The sequence below is a fragment of the Trachymyrmex cornetzi genome, unplaced genomic scaffold (assembly GCF_001594075.2).
Source record: "Trachymyrmex cornetzi isolate Tcor2-1 unplaced genomic scaffold, Tcor1.1 scaffold109, whole genome shotgun sequence".
Taxonomy (NCBI): domain Eukaryota; kingdom Metazoa; phylum Arthropoda; class Insecta; order Hymenoptera; family Formicidae; genus Trachymyrmex; species Trachymyrmex cornetzi.
Window position 1 is genome coordinate 351,681 of NW_017295642.1, and position 22,009 is coordinate 373,689.

The 22,009-nt window shown below is 32.5% G+C and overlaps 3 protein-coding genes across 3 annotated transcripts in view; 2 read left to right on the forward strand and 1 right to left on the reverse strand.

The window, feature by feature from the left end:
* The window catches only part of LOC108761068 (zinc carboxypeptidase-like), a 5,432-nt gene extending 1,822 nt beyond the window's left edge, over positions 1-3,610 (forward strand). Inside the window, exons 2-7 of the mRNA XM_018507406.1 lie at positions 807-1,319; positions 1,410-1,497; positions 1,655-1,857; positions 2,805-2,889; positions 3,149-3,338; positions 3,535-3,610. Of these exons, the coding sequence (XP_018362908.1) occupies positions 807-1,319; positions 1,410-1,497; positions 1,655-1,857; positions 2,805-2,889; positions 3,149-3,338; positions 3,535-3,538 (1,083 nt within the window). The 3' untranslated portion in view covers positions 3,539-3,610. The remainder of the gene's footprint in view (positions 1-806; positions 1,320-1,409; positions 1,498-1,654; positions 1,858-2,804; positions 2,890-3,148; positions 3,339-3,534) is intronic.
* GckIII (Germinal centre kinase III) overlaps positions 1-21,751 on the reverse strand; it is a 128,951-nt gene extending 107,200 nt beyond the window's left edge. Inside the window, exon 1 of the mRNA XM_018507398.1 lies at positions 21,337-21,751. Within this exon, the coding sequence (XP_018362900.1) occupies positions 21,337-21,351 (15 nt within the window). The 5' untranslated portion in view covers positions 21,352-21,751. The remainder of the gene's footprint in view (positions 1-21,336) is intronic.
* LOC108761077 (zinc carboxypeptidase-like) lies at positions 5,723-14,318 on the forward strand. The gene is made up of 7 exons (XM_018507415.1): positions 5,723-5,773; positions 9,876-10,034; positions 10,595-11,110; positions 11,468-11,555; positions 11,721-11,923; positions 13,163-13,247; positions 14,050-14,318. The coding sequence occupies exons 2-7, from the start codon at positions 9,891-9,893 to the stop codon at positions 14,241-14,243; spliced, it is 1,230 nt and encodes a 409-aa protein (XP_018362917.1). The 5' UTR covers positions 5,723-5,773; positions 9,876-9,890; the 3' UTR covers positions 14,244-14,318.
* Positions 21,752-22,009: the final 258 nt, after the last annotated feature.

The window sequence follows — 22,009 nt, forward strand, 5'->3', positions numbered from 1 at the left end:
TATATATAGTCAGCACGTCACTTTTTCTACAAGTGTCGTGCTGGCCTCGGGTATTAAAAAATTCAAAAAAAAAATACTTAGCGGCCGGAACTCTGCTTAAAAATGATTGTAATGCATAGAGCTCTGCTAAGATTAACAAAAACTGTCGCTAAAACTGCCATATGCAGGCAGCACGACACTTTTTTTTCAAGTGTTATGCTATTTTCTATATATAAGATGTTTAGAAATTATTAAATTTTGGTATTTTGTTTTGAAACTGCGTATCTTAGTAGATTTTGAGTAGAACTGTCGGGAACTGTTGCTAAAAGTGCAAATATTTATCATTTTCTCGTACTTTAGAGGAAAACTGACGTGCCAGATTCGCGACGTTAGCACGCTATATTTTCAATCTTGTTTTTTTCATATTAAAAGTGCGGAACTATTTATTATTTTTAGGTAGAACTGTAGAACTATGAAAAGTGCTACTGGAACTGTTGTACTTTTTTTGATATCGATAGAATGCCGTGCTAGCTTCACAGATCCCTTGAAACGGTCAAAATAAAGAAGACATCGTTTATCGACAGAATATACGTAAATTTCATTATTTCAAGATCATGCGCCTGATCACCTGCGTCTGACTCTCATTAGCCTTGATTTATATTAATTATGTTTATATTTTAAAAATTGAGAGTCCTATATAATTATTATTGTTTTTGTCAAATTATTTATCATACAACATTTAAAAGACAAAAACTGATTAATATATAATTAATTTTTTAAACAAACATTATTTTCTTTTAAATAAACAAATTAAATATCATTTACAGTTTTCCTTCTGGAAGGCATCGTCTGTAAGTAAACAAGTGGATCTTATGGTAGCCCCGCACAAGCTACCCGAATTCTACGAAATGATGGCGCAGATCCAAGCACCATACGAAGTTTATATTGAAAATGTTCAGACATTAATCAATCGGGCAGCGCCAGCAAATGTATCAATGAAATTTGATTTTAAAAATTACCACCATCTCGATACAATTTACAAGAATCTAGATGACTTGGCAAAACAATATCCCGATATAGTGCAAATTATAGTAGGCGGCAGGACATATGAGGGACGTAAAATCAAAGGTGTCAAGGTTTCTTTTAAAGCGAACAATCCTGGAGTCTTTATTGAAAGTTGCATTCATGCCAGGGAATGGATCACGCCAGCAACTGCCATGTACATCTTCCATCAATTGCTGACAAGCAACAACACGGAGGTCAGGACTCTGGCTGAGAGCCATGATTGGTATATCTTCCCAGTGTTCAATCCCGATGGATACGTGTACACGCACACTACGGTAAGTGCTGTTTTATAATGTCATACAAAGCATTGTTAACTAATTTATAAATTAACGCTTAATTATACGAATATTTTTAATTTGTTTCAGAATCGATTTTGGAGAAAGACACGTAAGCCGTACGGTCGCCATTGTTATGGCTGTGACCCCAACAGGAATTGGGATTACAAATGGAACAGTAAATTTATATTATATAAGAAAACTATAAAAATCAAAAATTAAATAATATTCTAATAAAAAGTCGAGATTATTTATGAACTTTAGAGAGTTTATATTAGAATGTGCTCGATGTTTCTTAATATTATATATATTTATGTATAATTTAACAATTTCAGCTGGAGGTTCTAGCAATGACCCATGTTCCGAAATCTATGCCGGACCTATGCCGTTCTCCGAAATTGAGACAAAGAGCATGTCCAAATATATCCATTCCATTTCCGACAAATTCTATGCGTATATTGGGCTCCATAGCTATTCGCAACTATTGATGTTCCCTTATGGTTATACAACAGATCGTATTGATAACTACGACAACTTGGTGAGTAATTTTAATTGTAAAACAAATATAGCTTTGAGAAACTAATAGTAAAATATTTATGTACGAAAAACTAGTATTAAATTAATAAAACAATTAGTTTCTTATAATTATTCAGTTGAAAGGATAGTAAATATGTCTCTCTCATATTTTTTCGTTCAAAATTATAGAGTTTTAAAGCTTAAAATCTCTATTTTAAAAGTAGTAATATTATATATTTTTAACTCAAATTTATATATAATTGAATAATTAATAAAATTGGATAATTTTTAATAACAAAGTTATGAGAGCAATGAAAGTTAGAATGTTCCTTTTATAAGAGTTAACCCACAGATAACTCAGTAACAAAAAAGGAACATTAAAAAAAATGATTTTATAGAGAAAATTTTAAACTTTCACGTTAGATAGTCGAAAATTTTTACACATATTTTTTAGGCACGTGACAGGTCCACAGAATGAAAAAAAATTTCCCATTTTATCCAGCTCGTAATTTTTTATATGTAAAATTTACCAAACTGGTAGAAACTAAAAAATATATGTAGTAACCCTTTCGGAAGTAGACATTTTAAACCTTAGAAACCTTTTTTGAAATTTAAATTTCACACATTTTTTACGAATATATTCTACACATAATTTTGAGCTAAAAAATACGATACCTAACTTACAAATCAATGCAAACGCAATTATATATATGTATATTGAGAAGGAAATAATTCTTCACATAAATTTAACAACGATTTTAATAGTTTAATAGTAAGTGATAAAAGAATTCAATGATAAAAGAATTTGAAGTAGTTCATCATGATCTTACTGTTAACACAACTATTTATAAATAACAATTTGAAACATCGTATATGAATAATTGAAGATTATTCTAATTAATTCAAATAATTATTTATAAAAATAATAGAATATTACAAAGTTTGTATTTGATTTTTATGATGTTTTAGTATGATATTGGCATGAAAACAATTACAGCTCTCGCAAAGAGATATGGAACTAACTACACAGTCGGAAGTATTGCCGAGACAATATGTATGTAGAAAAAAAATTCATTCATTTTTCCCTCTCTCTCTTTTTCTCTCCGTCCTTCTATCTACCTATCTATCTGTCTTTATATCTTATCTATGCTTAAATACTTTTATATTTTTTTCGATTGATTTATCAAAGAATTTCTTCTTTTTATCATACTAAAGACGTTGCGAAATTGATACAATATTATTGCACACATTCCGAGTTTATGATAATTATATACAAAAATATGATTTTTTAAACTTATTCATTTTGTATTTAGATGTGGCTTCCGGAAATACTATCGATTGGATAAAAGGCGCATATAATAAATCAATCATCTACACTTATGAATTACGTGATGAAGGTCAATACGGCTTTTTGTTGCCCCCTGAGCAAATTATCCCAACTGGAGAAGAGACTTTGGATTCTATCATAGCCATGCTTAAAGAAGCAAAGATTAAAAAATATTGGTATGAATTTGACACCATGCGGTGTTTACCTATTTTTCATCATGTTGGTAGTGATATGTACATCAACACAATTTAAATATACTTACATTAAACTATAATCCGAGAATAGTATCTGGAATGTTTTCTACATCCTAGCGTCGCAAAAATGGAGCTTACAATTTTTTATATCAATTGGAAATTCATATTTATTTTACAGTTGAAGTTTCCGAGACCTAATGTGCATAATAGAAAGAGTTTATGACGCGAATTTGTAATCCAACCTACTGAAACCTGCTGAAGTGTAAAAATCATCTTAAATGATCGTTTACGTAATATAAGAATTCACGTATTGTAACAATATATATTATAAATTCGAAATATAATGTGTTGAATATGAAATGAGGTTATAGGTACTTACAATATATTTATAACAAATAAATAAATGACAATGTATAACTGTAACAATTAATGTAAAATAGGAAAAATAGAAAATAGCAAATAATAAAATAATTTTCGTGAAATTATCTAATACAAAACAAACTTTGTAGTAAATAAATTACTTGTCAAAACTCATTTCAAATTAAAAAAATATTTTAAAATTACTAATATTATTACGATTAATTTGTACAATTTATAAAGTTCATATAACCTTTCAATAAATGTTTATTTTTCTCGAATTCCAAAAAATATAAATTATATGAAATATTCAAAAATATTTCATGTAATTTATAAATATATTTACAAATAATTCAATTTACAATTTATCATAATATAATAAAAAATAATTTTCATTATATATCAATGTGTGTATCAATGCCAATCGAGTCTAAACACTAGGTGTAGTTGTGTGTCAAATTCTTTATTGTATTAGAATATATACGTTTCGATCCTTGTATCGGATCCTTATCAATATTTCTTAATTATTACGTTACATCAATGTGCTCCCTAGAACAATGATATAATGTTAGTATGTGTGAAATTCATGCTACTCTTCATGTCTATCGTCAACATGCAAAATGATTCATTATATAATAATTATATATTATCATATAATATTACATAATACAATAATAAATTATTATTATTGTAAATATAATAAAAATAAATCATTTTTTATTCTGGAGAAGCAAACTGTACGTATAGATGACTTTTTATCGTAGAGGAGACTGGGGATAATTATAACGGAAGTTGTAACAATGTGCAACAATGCACTCAGAAAAAAGTTTTGTTGATATATGACCAACAAAAAATTTTTCGTTGTCCTAACCAAAATTTAGTTATGCTAACAAAATTTTTTGTTAGAATAACATAAAAGTTTTTGTTAGTCACATATTCTAACAAAAACTTTGTTGTCCTAACCAAAAATTTGGTTAGAATAACCAAATTTTGGTTAGGACAACGAAAAACTTTTTGTTGGTCACATATCAACAAAACTTTTTTCTCAGCGTGCGTATATATATATATGTATTGTAATAAATATGTTAAACAAGGACTCTCTCTCTCTCTTGTTAAAATCACAAAAACAACCTAAATCTGGGCTAATGAGGGTCAGCGCGAACGGAGGTGCGCAATAAATCTTTCATAAATAATTTCATTAATCCATAGGATGTGTTAATCTCATCTTTATTTGAAATCTTGAAATCTTGAACGTTTCGATTCTCTTTGGAATCTTCATCAGCAATCTTCTTAAACCACATTATTATATTTCCCGAATATTTGATTTAGAGTCATTCGCAGGTTGTCAAAACTGTAGTATTATCCACACGATCGTCAAATCTCATCATGAAACGTTGGATAATATGTTAATATTCACAACTAAACACATTTTATGTAAATTTGTTTGAACTCCGTCCAGTCCATTTGGAGTGATGAATATTCATCAACCTCTAACGAGACGTTAATATTGACAAAGGTCGGATCGACGGAAAATAATATCATACACTGAGAAAAATGGTCTGGTTGGATTAAACAGTAATTCTGATAGAAAATGGACGAATCAGAATTTTCTGGTTATGTCTATTAGAATTCTAGTTGAAATAACTAGAATTCTGATTAATATAATTATTCTGGTAAAAATAAGAATTCTAGTAGATTTTACTAGAAATATAGTATCAACCAGAATTCCGGTTATCTCAACTAGAATTCTAATAAATTTAACCAGAAATTTCTGATTCGTCCATTTTCAACCAGAAATTTTTTTCAGTGTAATAAATATAAAATATAAAAACAGTACATTCGTATTCAGTTGCTGATTTATGCGTGTATTATATCATTTAAATGATAAAAGAGAAGATGAGTTATAACATTGCGTATATTTTTTCAATGATAAGAGATAAAATGACAATGTAAACAACAAAAGTAGTCAATAGCTATATATTGAGGCCTGTATTTGCCTCATGACATTAATCAGACGTGCGCCGCATGTAAAAGAAGTTATATGTGCTCAGATAAGCCATGTAAGTGTAGATTTACGATGTTATACTTTTTTGCTTTAAACTTTCAAATAAAATGCTTTTTATTGTGTTTTCATTTTATTAATTCTAAAATACGTTTTTTCAAGCTGTATGCATGTTTTTTTTTTATATTTTTAAGTGGTTTCAAATATATTTATATAAATTTTTATAATATCGGTTTGGGATTAAAAGTATCGCATCATCAGGGTACGTTGTAACACCATTATAATTAACGGTAAATGTTAAGAAGAACCCGCTCACCTCAAATTTTGATAAAAATACACTGAATCGATGCGAATTTTCGCGTAAAAATAAAGATTTGACAAGAAAAAATGTCGCTCTGTTTCGTGAACCAAAATATTTTAAGTTGACAACTATTCAGGTTAGGAAATATGTCACAGCCACGAAATACTGAATACTAAATTTAGTTAAAATTTATGAACCAGTGATTTTGCATCTGTTATCTGTAAGAATTGTAAAGTGGAGATATTAATTAATTATGAAAAAAACAGCGAATCTAAGATTGTTCCTGTATGTTAGCCATGATTATCCTTTAAACAGTGATGGCAAATTTCGCCTATTTTTTCCTCGAATTTCAAACTTTTTTTTATGGCAAATAATACTATTAGATGAAACATTAATCCCGGTAAAATTTCAAGATGAGCATAGGCACGATTCCGGAGATACAAGGGGGTAAAAGTAATGATTTCCAATCAGGGTGTATTGCATAAGGAAGAATGTGTAGCTGAAGTTCATTGGTAATATTGAGGGTATATTCTGTCGAATGGATCATCTACGATTCATTGTTCAGAGAACGATTTACTATTCACCGCTATTTCATTTATAAGGTAGTTCATGTAATGACAATTATATGGTTCCTTGGATTTGCTCAATATCATGGAATAAAAATATCCAATCCTGGAATATGCAATGTATCTATCACGATTCAGAAAACAACCTTGCATAGTGAGAGATAAGGAGACTCACATTAAAAAACCACCCCAATCTGTGAGAGGCAAGGAGACTCACATTAAAAAAGCACTCCAATCTGTGAGAGGCAAGGGGACTCATGTTAAAAAAGCACCCCGATCTGTGAGAAGCGGCGTCAAGTATCACTTCAACTCCATCTATCTCGGGGAATTTTCATGCTAGACGGAAACTAAGGTTATATTTGAATCCGGCGTAAAAAAAATCCATAAAAAACGATATGTTTCACTTCGTTAAATATATATTTTTTTATTCCTTGGTATGAATACTTGAAGAGTTTCGTGTACTTTCATGGATATGAGAAACCATCGCTTTCATCCCTTTATATCTCCGGAACCGTGTCTATGCTCATCTTAAAATTTCTCTAGGATTAATGTTACATCATATAGTACTATTTGGTATAAAAAAAAGTTTGAAATTCGAGGTCCAAAAAATGGGCAAAAAAACAGATCTTTTTGCCATAACTTTTTCTTCAAATTTGTCGCATTATACAAGAGTTGCATCATCACTCTAATTTGCACTATTTATGTAAACAATTATTTTTTTATCACAAAATAATTACAAGTGTATAGAAACACAAGCAATTATTCTTGACTGAAAATTCGAGAATACATATCACTTGGGTTAAATTAGGAAGTATAATATATGTAAACTTTATTAACACAATTTTTTTAAATAATATTTTTAAGTAGAAATTCGAGAATATATACTATTTAAAGTAAGTTACGTAATATGACGTGCATATATATGATTTTAATTGATACAATTTTGTAATTAAGGAAAATTTTCTACGTCAATAGAAACCTTGATCGCGCAAATTAGTTCGATAATGCAACTTTGCGTGAGAAACTACATATTTATAGTAGCACAAAAACATCGCCAGCAAGTCTGAAAAAATCAGGTATATTAAAAATGCAAGTTGTATTTTAAAAACAGAATTATTTGAAAGGCATACACCACAACGCAAGATGTTGGTAGCTATTATTTTATATTTCAACCGAATTCACATTAATAAATGTTTCGGTCTTAAATTAGACCATCTTCAGTATTATAATACAATACTTTTCCCTATCATTTACACATACGTATAACTTCAAACAAAAGACGCAAATTTAAATTTATTACACGTTATATCTTGTAAAATTAATCACGCAAAATGCTCGTTTATAACTAAATATATTTTCTCAGAAGAATTAACTAAAAAGTTAATATTACTTCTCCCACATAACTCTTGAATTACCCTCTCCATTGTCTTCTCTACGGAAATTGTTTATAAGCGGTTTGTCATGATTAAAGGGGAACATAACGTCTTTACTAGTTGAATTGTTATAACAAGTTATCCACGTCTTGAAAATATTCATTGGAAGTTCATTATAACACAGGTATTATATTATTTATTGTTTTTAAATTAAATTATTATTATTAATTAATAACATTCATGTTCATTAGAATCAGGAAACTTTGTGTTCAATAATTAGAGACGAATCATGGATTATCTGACTAAGCGTAATAATAGACAAATTCCTCTGGAGCATAGGACGAAACAAATTTTGGACTACCTTCACTTTTTAGTTAATTCTCCTGAGAAAATATATTTAGTTATAAACGAGCGTTTTGTGTGATTAATTTACAAGATATAACGTGTAATAAACTCAAATTTACGTCTTTTGTTCGAAGTTATACGTATACGTAAGTGATAGGAAAAAGTATTGTAATACTGAAGATGGTCTAATTTAAGACCGAAACGTTTATTAATGTGAATTGGATTGAAATATAAAATAATACCTACCAACATCTTGTGTTGTGGTGTATGCCTTTCAAATAATTCTCTGTTTTTAATTTTAACCACGTATTGACTCTTAGTTGTATTTTAAAAGCACATTTCATGCACTAAAAAGCATTTACTTAATAAATTGGCGTCTAATCACTGTTATCGTATTATTACTGTTAAACATACTTTCCACGAGATTCTCGGTCAAAGCCTTAGATAAAAACTTCCACATCTTCCGAAATTGCCAAGATAATTGCTTCAAAGTAAACATTCGTTTTTCTCAAAGTACTATCTTCATGACTCTGGCCAGATATTTTTAATTGAATTTATATCCAAAGGTTGTTTAGGCCAATCTATTCCAAAGTTGGCATTATTTTACCAACCCCACAAAAAAACCCAGGGGTTAAAAAATCCGAAATTTGTGGATTTTAGGTTTTATTGGAATTATATAAGAAAAATAACTTTTTTAATCGGAAACACATAAAAGAAACGTATTTATAAATATTTAATAAATATATGTATACTAAACTAACTGACTGAACTGATATAATTATAACATATCAAACCAATTTTAATATATGTACATAAAATAATATTATAGTATATATATATATATATATATATAGTAATATTTAATCTAAATTACATTTAAATATCTATAAAATATATAATATACATTTACCACTTTTAGACTGATTTTTTTATTCTACCCAAATAAATATTACATGAAAAAATATCAAATAATCAATTTTATATAAAAAAAAAACGTTCAAAAAACCCTCAAAAAAAATCAATAAAACCCAATAAAATCCCCAAAATATCTAGTGGGATAAGCTTTTTTAAAAAAGTTCGAGTTTTCTCCAAGCGTGATACATCTTGACGATGTCATTTTCTCATTTGTAAAAATCCCATGGAAAGTATGACGTCAAGCTACAATCAATAACGATGTTTGGACGTCACACTAACAATAAATAAATTTAGTATATATGTGTAATGTGTTTTAAAAATATAACTTTAACTTTTAATTTATTATTAATTCTTTGAAAGAATTGCTGTTCGTGTGTTAGTGACTAAAAGCAAATAAATAAAAAAACATCAGTCATTGCTTGTGCTACTATTTTGCACAGGAGGCGAGGAGGTAAATAATTTTCTTAAAAAAGATTACTCTAAATCATATTACAAGAATTAAATATTTTATTGCTAAATCACAACCAATATTGCTTATGTGTAGATAAGTTGCATTGTGTAAAAATCGTCTTGATATAATAAAAAAAATTTATTATACTTATGACGTGAAAATATTAACGATAACAGGGACTAATATATATTCGTGCATTAAAATTAAAGAAATCTATAATCATCATGTGGAAAATCATATTATGCACGGTCATGGGCCTGGTGACCGCCGAACAGACTACTTTTGACGGTTACAAAGTCGTCAAAATTAATGTGACTACAAACGGGCAGGTTGAATTACTCAATCAGATGGTAAAGGATCCTGATCATGTGAGTAGATTGTTCAAGCATAAAAATAAACGCAAATTAATATACTTTGTGCAAAAAGTTACTATTTTTATGAGATTTGTAATGATCATATTAACTAAAATCCGAAAAAAAGATTTGTATTGATCATATTAGCTATAAGATAAAAAAAAATTAACTTCATAAAAACAAGATAATGTATGCAAATTTCTAAAATTCATATAATCAGTTTTTTACTTACAAAGGACTCCATACAGATAAGTTGCTATTTTGGATCTAATCGAACTGAAAAATATCTTTATCTACTATTTATTTTTTAGTAATTGTACCTTAGTAGGTATTTTTATATACACAGAATAATAAGATATAAATCAATAATGTAAAGAAAAATTGATGTAAAGAGAACACATAATAAAATATCACAGTTTCAGTCAAATTGACTGCAGCCATATGACTATAGTGTGAAGTCCCTTATAACATTATTTATTTATAATATTTAGAAAATATAAAACTTGATAAATATGTAACTATTTTTTAAAACTAATATTATATTTTAAATAAACAAAATTAAACATCGTTTACAGTTTTCCTTCTGGAGAGAACCATCTGCAAATAAACAACAGGCGGAACTTATGATAGCCCCGCAGAAACTGTCCGAATTCTACGAATTGATAGCACAGATCCAAGCACCCTATAAAGTTTCTATTGAGAATGTTCAGACATTAATCAATCAAATAGCAACCGCAAAAGCATCAGAAACATTTGATTTCACAGAGTATCATACTCTCGATACAATTTACGAGTATCTAGACGACTTGGAAAAGAAATATCCCGACATAGTACAAACTGTCGTGGCCGGTAAATCATATGAGGGTCGTGAAATTAAAGGTGTCAAGATTTCCTTTAAACAGAATAATCCTGGAGTATTTTTCGAGAGTGGCATGCACGCCAGGGAATGGATCGCGCCGGCGACTGTTTTGTATATCTTGGATCAATTGCTGACCAGTAACAATACAGACGTCAGAGATTTAGCTGAGAGTCACGATTGGTATATCTTCCCAGTATGCAATCCCGATGGATACGTGTATACGCACACCACGGTAAGTACGGTTTTTAATGTCTAACGCTGCTCTTCCAATCATCGGACCAAAAAAATAATGACGACTTCTTATTGATAAAAAGTAACCTATTGTTCGATTGATTAAAGTAGTAACAAAAATTAACATTTTTAGTTATATTTTCAGAGTAATTATACGGTTATTTAAAAAACAACATTTATTTATACTTTCTACCTTTGGATAGACTAACATAAAGGTTGTCATTTTTTTTGACATACCAAAAAAAAGATGACAAAAAAGTGATCAAAGTTAGTAAATATTAGCGCTGATGAAAACATAAAACATTCAATAATTTATAAATTAATGTTTAATTACATGAATATTTTTAATTTATTTCAGAACCGAATGTGGAGGAAGACACGTAAGCCATACGGTGACGACTGTTATGGCACTGATCCTAACAGAAACTGGGGTTACACATGGAAAAGTAAATTTATATTACATAAAAAAAAGTAAAAAATTGAATATATAGTATCTAATAAAAAGTCGAAATTATCTTATGAACTTTGGAGAGCTTATGATATTAAGATTAGAATTCGATATTTCTGAATATTTATTATATTTATATATACATATAATTTGGTATCTTTAGGTGCAGATAATGACAGTGGCCCATGCACTGAGACCTACCCTGGACCTGCGCCGTTCTCCGACATTGAAATAAAAAGTATATCCGAATATATCAAATCCATTTGTGACAAATTTTACATATACCTCTCATTCCATAGTTACTCGCAATTATTAATGTTCCCTTATAGTTACACAGTAGAACACGTTGACAACTACAACGACTTGGTGAGTAATTTTAATTATAAGACAAATATAGCTTTGAGAAACATATAATAAAATAATTATGTATAAAAAGAAACAGTATTAAATTGATAAAATATTGTAATTGTTATTACTGTATTTATCAATGAAATAATACACTGAAAAAAGTTCCTAGTTATTAGCCATCAAATATTGAGTGAAATAATTTCAACTAAACGTTCCGGTAATATAACTAAACATAATTTTACTTTTACAAATATTTATATTTTTAGTAAGTATTATCGTTGGTAATACCGTTTGGTACACTGAGAAAAATAGTCTGGTTGGATTAAATAGTAACTCTGGTGAAAAATGGACGAATCAGAATTTTCTGGTTATGTCTATTAGAATTCTAGTTGAGATAACTAGAATTCTGATTAATATAATTATTCTGGTAAAAATAAGAATTCTAGTAGATTTTACTAGAAATATAGTATCAACCAGAATTCCGATTATCTCAACTGGAATTCTAATAAATTTAACCAGAAATTTCTGATTCGTCCATTTTCAACCAGAAATTTTTTTCAGTGTACTTATACTTTAATACTTACTAAATATTTGTAAAGGTAAAATTATGTTTAGTTATATTACTTCAACATTGAGTTAAAATTATTTCATCACTCAATATTTATTAGCTATAATTAGACTCTTTTTTCAGCGTTACCTAAATTACGAGTCAACGCAAACATGATTATATACAGGGTGTCTCTTCATAATGTATATATCATAGTGCCAAAACTGCTACAGCGACTTCAGCACATAAAAAAAGTCAAAAATGTCGAATAAACATATATCCAATTTTGGTATAAAGAAACATCCTATGTATATAAGAAGACAATATTAACTCTTTTTACAAACTTAATAACAATTTAGTTTAGTGATTGATTCAATTCTACACAAAACAAATTTGAAGCAGTTCATGTTACCATTGCACTACATTTATCATTAATCTTCGTTGTAAAAATACAAGGTTTTATTGCCCATAATGACGGCTAAAAATAATTTGAAGTTAATTTCTGATTGATGACAAATTTCGAATACCAGCTTTATATTGTTTGTAAATGAGGCAAATTTTTAATCTGATTGGTCATCCCACTACATATCTATAAGGGAATATGGTCTTCTTATATAATGCTTAATATAATTATTTATAAGAAATAATTTGAAACATCGTATATGAATAATGAAACATAAAAAGTTTACATAATTTTAACAATTTTTTAGAATGACATTGGCTTGAAAGCGAAGATAGCTCTCGCTAAGAGATATGGAACTAACTACACTGTCGGTGATATTGCCGAGACAATATGTATGTACAAAAATTTTTATTTATTTTGTCTTCTCTCCTCCTCCCCCCCCCCCCCCCCCCCCTCCCTCTCTCTCCCTGCATTAAGTAAATGAATTTTCTCTCTTCATTTTTAAGCATAAACTGTATGATTATCTGTTCTTCTTGCAATCATTGATGTCTAAAGAGTCGAGCATATTAATTATAATTACCCACTCTCTTTACTTAATCTTCTTTTGTTTAATTCTTTAATAAACGAAACAAATCTTTATATATGCTAGTTATTGCGATAAAATAGCATCACAGTCTCAGCAATCATTGGTTAAGACATTCATCACGTCACTGTGGTAAAGAGGTTCAGATCCTGGTGTAGATGATATTTTCGCAATAAATTATTTACAGCTTTTTAGGATACTTATTAGCATCAATACGCCATTTCAGTTTAAGATTGCGAAAGACTAAAATTGATTTCGGCGTGCAATTGTAAAACTGGATGTATAAAAATTCATACCGAAATACTATTTAAGCATTAAAATCCAATTCAGACCAATAAAGCTTTTTCGTTACTTATTGTGTTACACATATTGTGCGTATTTACATCTATCTATCTATCTTGTGTTTAATTCTCTATCTTGTCTATTATCTAAATACTGTTTATGTTTCTCGAATGGTTTGTTGTAAAGAATCCCTTCTTTCTATTATAAAAGCGTTGTAAAATTGCAACAATTATTGCATTTCTAGTTTAAGAAAATTTGAATTGTGTTAAAAAATATGATGCTTTAGACTTATTATTTTTATACTTAGATGTGGTTCTTATTATTTTTAGATACAGCTTACGGAAGTTCTCTAGATTGGGTCAAATTTGCTTGTGGTACACCTATCCTATTTGCCTATGAATTACGTGATCAAGGTGAATATGGCTTTTTGTTGCCCCCTGAGCAAATTATCCCGACTGGAGAAGAGACTTTGGATTCTATCTTAGCCATGCTAAAAGAGGCAACTGTACTTGGATATTCATAGATGAGTATGGAAAAATAATTAAAGTTGCCCAAATTTCGTATAAACATTATTATCGATAGCACATTCTTATATTTGATGACCTGTTAATTTGTCCTACAATATTATTTACATCATTTATAATAAAATAATAAATTTTAGTCTTTCCATTCTTAATAATATATGATGTTTCAAATTAAAAATTAAAGATTTGAAAATATTATTGAGAGAGAGAGAAATACATAGTATAAAAATGATACATTTTTCTATATTCCCATTTAAGAATTTTCCTATTCCATCTCAATAGTCTGTATTCAGAACTGGCTAGCTCGCGTATAAATATACGAAACGATCTCGCATTATATTATAAGTTTGAGACACTACGTGCTTCTTGATGTCTGAAACAAGCCTACATCTCAACGATTAAGTTTCCGTAAAATAAGGTTACCCAGAGGACTTGCTTAATCATAATTTAAATGTCTACGAAGAGAAATTCGTGTTGTACTGAAGAGAGACTCGCAGACTCGCAATTACTTTGCGCACATATTATGACAACATACCTACTGCATTTCCAAAAAGATTGATAATATCATCGTGATACTAAGTTTTCGACTTTACTTATGTTGTATTGTACACATCTTTTCTGAAGATAAATGAAAAATAACTTTTTCCATTTGACTGTAAGTAGCGAGTCACTCTATTTGTAATTAAACAGAATTTGAGGAATATACGATCGAACCCTTTCAAAATCATTTATAACGTTAGGCAAAGATCGTTGAGAGAAAGGATTTACTGGAGTCAAACGATTTGTAGAGCTATTTTTATTCAGCGATTTCGGTGAGTCCGAGATTTAGCAGAGTCCCGTCAATTTTTACCAGTGCTTTGTAACGCGTATTCGTAAAGAACGTTCTTTTCTTTTTGATAGCGCGTATATCTTATCGAAAATAAAATGGATCGTGGCCAAACGCGATGCGCGCATGCAGGGAGTTGCCGAGGAAAAATCATAGCGTTCGTTTCGTCTTTATGGTGATGATGCAGGTGATTTAAATTGTAGACTGTAGCACATGCATTAACAAAATTACACCCATTACTAATCCAAGGGATTTCCTTATCGGAATACGCGGAATAAAAACGATTTTATCCGCGTCGCACGTATAAAATCTATATGCAAACGCGTGTCTATCACTTTTATTTATTTATTTTTTTAATTAAAGATATTATTATTTGCGTTTTATTTTTACAAAGTAGTTTACAAATATTAATAATAGTTATTTTAACAAGTTATTTTTCGAGAAATGCATATACTTAAGTCCTTTTTATTTTTTTGTTTAAAGGAGATTATTTTTATGATTAGATATTACGAAATGGAATTGGCAAAACAAATAATGCGAGAGCCGCATCTCGTTGAAATCTTTGAAAAGTGCGATATCGCGGTGATAAAACGGCAAGTTTTAATTTACCAGGAAACGAGGGCCACACACAACACACACCTGGAAACGAAATACAATGGTGCATTGTCCGCGCGCGCGAGTGTCGGATTTAATCACGGATGTGCCCGCCTTTGTCAATTTCCATAGTTCGATTCTAAGCTATCCACGGCGTACTCGCCCACGGTCTGGGTCGTGTATACATCGATGCATCTGGTAAAACGCGGTTCGTCGCATCCGGTCTACATTGCCGTACGTGCGGCGCGCGTCCAAGGAAATGCGAGCCACTAAATAGCCGTGTAACGCGGATCTTACATAACGCTAATGGCAGTGGCGATCACTGTCACGCGACTCCTCCTTGGAGTGATTTACTCGCGGCATGCAATAAATTGACGTTGCCTTCGATCTTTTAGCTCGACTCTGATAAAGTTATCTTGCTTCAAATACGTAAGCGAGCACATGAGATTTGTACGAAGATTTGTATCATATAACTGAAACATTGTAATACAATCTGTTGTATGTCATATAGTATCAGTTGTATGTCATATATAGTATATATTAGTAATTCAAGATTGAATTATTTAAAGCAACGAAGATCCAGCTTCGACCGTAATAGGCATCTTAAATTTCTAGTATTGATTGTCTTCAACACACTGAAAGGAGAGAGAGAGAGAGAGAGAGAGAGAGAGAGAGAGAGAGAGAGGGAGAGAGAACAGGGAGAAAAGGAAGAATGTTTGAGCATTATATAACTAAAATACTAATATTTGCACGTTAATGTCAATTTTCTAATACCATATTCATTGAATTTAAATACTAAAACAAGATTTAATTAGTTAGATCACAAATTAAAGATTAGCTAGGTTAGGGATCTCACATTTAATTCACTGATTACCAGTGGCATACTTGGCACTGTTATCAGTGATTATCTATTGATTCAGATTTAGGGAGGGTGTTTAAGGCTTATTCATTAACGTTAGTTGCATCCGATAAAAGAGAGAAAATTAAAGCAATTGAGTGAACCGCAAAATAAGTTGTCTGAATGTCGCTTTAAAGAAAAGAGTCGCAGAGCAACTTGTTTACGCGTTCACGAATTTCATGCACGCGGTGGCCTGAAAAAGAAACTCGAGGACATCGATGACATTGCCGAAGCTTCGTTGGCCCACGTAATAACGGTATATAGCTGTACCTTTCACGTGCGCACATGCTTTTAACCACGATACGATAAAATCGGATGGAGAACAATGCGCAGCGATAAGTAGTCTCGTGTGTGTGTGTGTGTGTATTGACCAAAGGTATTTTTAAGTGTGAGTTGATAAGAACAGAATTGATACTAGTGATTCTTCGTGCACATCTACCGAGGATAAAACCGTTCTAACGTTTAAAGTACAATTAGAGCGTGAAAAATGCTCTCCTGAAATTAAGTAATAAAAATTTAATGTCATATGGAGAAGCTTACGATTTCCGCAATGTCACTCGGCAATGCGTACGAAATGCTCTACCGGATTTACTGAAATATCGTAGAATGCAAACTTCAGGGAAGTTTCGAGACAACAACCGTTTCGACAACAATGTCAATAACAAGTCCACTTGGAGAATTCGCGAGAAAACTTCTCTTAATTCCGCTTCCAAGTTTTGCGTTTCAGAATACGCATGTGTACTAGTACAGTACAGGTGCTGCAGGTCACAGCACTTCCGTAGAATACTCGAAAAGTTTGAAGGGGGGTCTAGGGCCTGATTCTCGACAAGTTCGTTTGAGATGGATACGAGCTATTGCGAAAATAGAGAGAGAGGAGAGGGAGAAGTAATCGGCGTTACGAGAACGAAGCCGTAGTATTGCGCATAAGAGACGTCGAAGGGACGGAAAATACCACTCTATGTACTTATATATGACATCTCGATCGATATCACGAGTCGCAGGTAGCTTTGTTTGTGACTCCTTCTTTTACAAGTCTCGACGGATGGATGAATCAACCATCCCCCTCCCACCAAATATGACGGAGATAAGATACTGAAAAGAATGTTGAAGAATGCGCTGATGAATCCGAGATAGTAGAAATCACCTCATGATCATCGATCAAAAACCCGAAGCAATCACAAATGGACATCGCTTTACATCTGAGAAGGAATTCCAGAAGGAATTTTCATTCAATCTGATTGAACGCTTGATAAAAATGATATTTGTTCAGCATAAAGGAGCGATCGAAACGAAAAACTTTTGCATTCGTCGCAAAAAGAACGAAATCTTTTGGCACTGCGCAAAGCTGGTGCGTTCACGAAGAGAAAAGGAGTCGTGTCGTAGAGCAGCATATATGCATATTTCGTTGAAAGTATCAAGAGCAACGTGAGAACAGAAGTCACGTTCCGTGTGATTATCACACTCGGCTTTCGAACCGTAATCTGTACGTAACGTTATAGCAGGCTATCGGTGAAATCCGATCGCGGTGTATTAATTACGCATCGGTGCGCGTTTTATTTCTCCTTTTTTTTTTATACGAGTCGACTCAGCGAAAAATACACGCTCGCGATAAAACCGATTCCAAGTGTACGATTGCGATGTGCATGCGTCACCAACGACGATAACGTTCGCCGAAGAGAGAGGCAAGTTATCGTTCATTCAGGCCCCATTGTGAATTCGTCTTGGCACAATCGCGTGAAATCTTCTGCGGCCTTAATCTCGAAAAGTATATATCGTATACGAAAATACTACACTCCGAAAAATATAGGTGTGAATTTAACACTGTACGGTTTTATCAGAAACATCAGAACTTGTATAAAACTTGTGAGAAAAAGATCTGGAGTTAGATGAAAATTTGGTAAATTCAACCGATATAACTGTTCAAAAATGAACGAATCAAAATTCTTGTAGAAATTATCAGACATGCAAGATTAATTCTTTCCTGTTAAATACACAGCATTTCTTATTGATGGTTTTTTTTGATTGAGCTCTAATCAGCTTGCAATCAGCTAAGTGCACATAAATCTATACAAATTTTGATATTTCTGATAATATTTCAAGTGCTGTTACATTAATATTGTTTTGGAATATGTAACTTCCAGGAATTAAAAACAGAACTAAAAAACTATATATACTACACTAAAAAAACTTTTGATTCAAGATAAACAAACTAGTAGATTCTGATGATATCAGAATTCCGGTTATCACAATGAGACATCTGGTTATCTCGATTACTGAATAACTAGAAGTTTTATAAATTCCAACTGGAAAATATCAACTAAATCCATATAGTTGAGTCTATAAAATGTTCCAGTTAAAAAAATATCGAATCCTATTATGATAACTAAAAATTTTGCTACACTAAAAGAAAAGATTGGTTGCTGCAACAAATTAGATGGTTAAGTATGACATAGCATTTTTAATTGGTTGCAACAACCAATCTTTGGTTGCTACAGCCAATTAAAAATGCTATGCCATATTTAACCATCTAATTTGCTGCAATAACTAATCTTTTCTTTCAGTGTAGGTTTCATCAAAATGCATTTAACTGTATATACATATTGTTGATATAATCAAACCATTTTTCTCAGTGTATATATTATATAAATTTTCATATGCAACATGGATTCAATATAGTCCCTGGACGCTACTAAAAGTAGTTAGTTGGCCACGACATCAGTGGATATAATAAAATGCGAGTCTACCGAGCGTCATATATCCTAAGAAATGATGGGAAGTTTCCCATAGTCTCACGAAAGGGTTGATATTATCTTCCATTGTGCGGAAACTCAGGTGTGTTCAAAATAAGAAATAACGTCGACTAATTGTAAGATTATATTAAGACGTCAGATCAATCGCATTAATAAATCGAATGAAGATAGGAATCCTGACACATTGAAAACTCGGAGGCTCGATTAATCAAACGTTTCTTTCCTTCTTTTTTAATCGATTGTGAAGAGATGTAAACACGTGTAGCGCGCTATCGCATGGTCGAGCGAGCATCTGCCGAGAGACGAGAATGCGAGGCTCTCTCATCAAAATTGACGGGATGACAACAACGACGAACAGGCTCATTAATGTCATTGTTGTGGCTTGTGAAACCGGTGTAGCGCGCGGTCCAAAATAGATCGCGAATTCCGCAAGTTACGCAATATTGCGATAGCAAGGCGATATAACGGTGAACCAATCGCGAGACTGCTATCAAACCGATAGAATTATTGTAGCTGATAAAACCTTATTGTGTTTCAATGGCATTTATCGCGAATTCTCAAGGACGCGAGACAATTAAGTGCACATTATCAACAAAGTATTACCTAAGGAATTTGCTGATTTTGCAGCGATTTTGCGTATATTTTATAAAACGATTATTTTCACGGTTAATTACATTGAAAAAAAATTTATTGTACTAAACCTTAATATTTCTTTAAATAGCACTAAGCAAACATTAACTCGCAGTAATTAAATAATTACTCAACGAAAAATAATAGTTAAATCATATAATGGTTCTTGTATCAAATAAATACATGTTTACATTTAATAAATGTTTATTTAAGTTGATTATGAATTGTAAGTAGGTGTAGTGATAAGAATTAACCAATCACAGTCAAATATGAGGAAAATATTCGACTATCATTAGTCAATTCTTACAACTACAATCACTTACAACTACTACTACGCTTACGCAATTGTAGAATGGGCTTCAGATTTATTCAAATAAGATATTCGTTAAAACAGATATTCGTTAAAATTTAGTAATTTTTTAGGGTAGATATATTGAAACGCGATGACGGTAACATGACATATACATATGTACCTAAATTTAACGTCGAATAAGATCCTAAATAGATAGAGCAGACGAATAACTTAACTGTATACAAAGTAACTAACATGGCATACTTCGTATGCAACGTCTGATTAGAGGGATTACGATTATGAAATTACATATACGAAACGTTTACGAAAGATATATCGGTAGTGTATAATTACAAATAATAACACACATGTCAATTCTAATTAGAACTAGCGTATGAACTTTTAATTAACGAACTATTGTCACAAATAGACATTAGCAATCTCATTCTTCCCAGTTCGACATATGTATGTTTCCATAACGAATGCCAACAGGATTTTAAACCTGTCCCATTCTGTGGATCCATTTAAAGCCACACTTTGATGCCAAATAATGAAATGTACCAAATTATGCCCACGTAAGACCAATTCTTGTTGAATGCCAAGTTATCTCTCAAACCTATCAAGTACGAAAGATAGATACGCGTATCGTTATTTATTAAAGGTTCTAGAATGGTATTCTTTCAAATGTTGGGCAAATGTACAATTCAACAGCAACAATTAAGAAGATTCCAAATAATATAAAGATACAAAATCTAAAAAAAATAACAGAGATAATAACAATTAATGAGAGGGAGAGGGAGAGGGAGAGGGAGCGAGAGTGACGTCGGTTTGGGACGAAGAGAGCGAAGGGACGCGAGGAGACGGCGGGAGGAGCAAAGGGGGAGTTGATAGCGTACTACCAGCTGTGCGCAGAAAGGGAGGTTAGGTTAGGAATGGCGTTTGGGGGTCGCGGGGTCAACCCCGCGGGATCGAACGACCCGATCGCGGTGCAACGGGAACGCGTGACGCGTGACGCACGCAGGTATAGCAGGTGTAGCAAACAAGATGCGCGCGAGACCGAGAGAGGTACAGGTAGGTAGGTAGGTAGGTACTCCTCGCTCACCTCGTTGAAGGCCATCTTCTTCGCTATGCTTCCGGACTCGCGGCTGCTTCCGGCACCTCCTTGCCCCACCGCTCCAACGGAAGAGTATCCTCGCAGGGAGCTGCCGGGCTAGTAGTCCCAGCAGCAGCAGCAGCAGGAGCAGCAGAAGCAGTAGCAGCTGATACCACCGGGCGTCCAGAGGGGATGATCTTCCAGGGGAGGGCGACAGCGCATCGAGATCGCACTCGCCGATGGCACTCGCGACGCGACGTCGACGACGACGACGACGGCGACGGCGACGGCGACGACGACGATAACGGCGACGGGAACGACGGAAACACTCGCGGCGACCGACCCGTCTGACAAACGACCTCCGCGACACACATACGTCACGGGAGAGTAGCGACCGCGATCACCGTCTCGCGAGGAAATCCCCACGAGAGCACGCACTCCGTCGTTTATTATTTTTCTTTCCCTCTCGTCTCCTACCCGATCTTCTCTTTCCTCTCTTCTTCTTCAACGGCTTCTCTTCGCTCACTCGTCGCGCCGCGTTGCCGATCCGCCGACCTGCCGGGGAGATCGCGGCCGATCTGGCATTCCTCAGGTGGGCACCGTTCGCGGGAGCGCGAGGTCTCCTTCCTGGAGGTACACGACGGTTCACGGTTAGGTAGGTATACGCGGGATGGTCTCGATG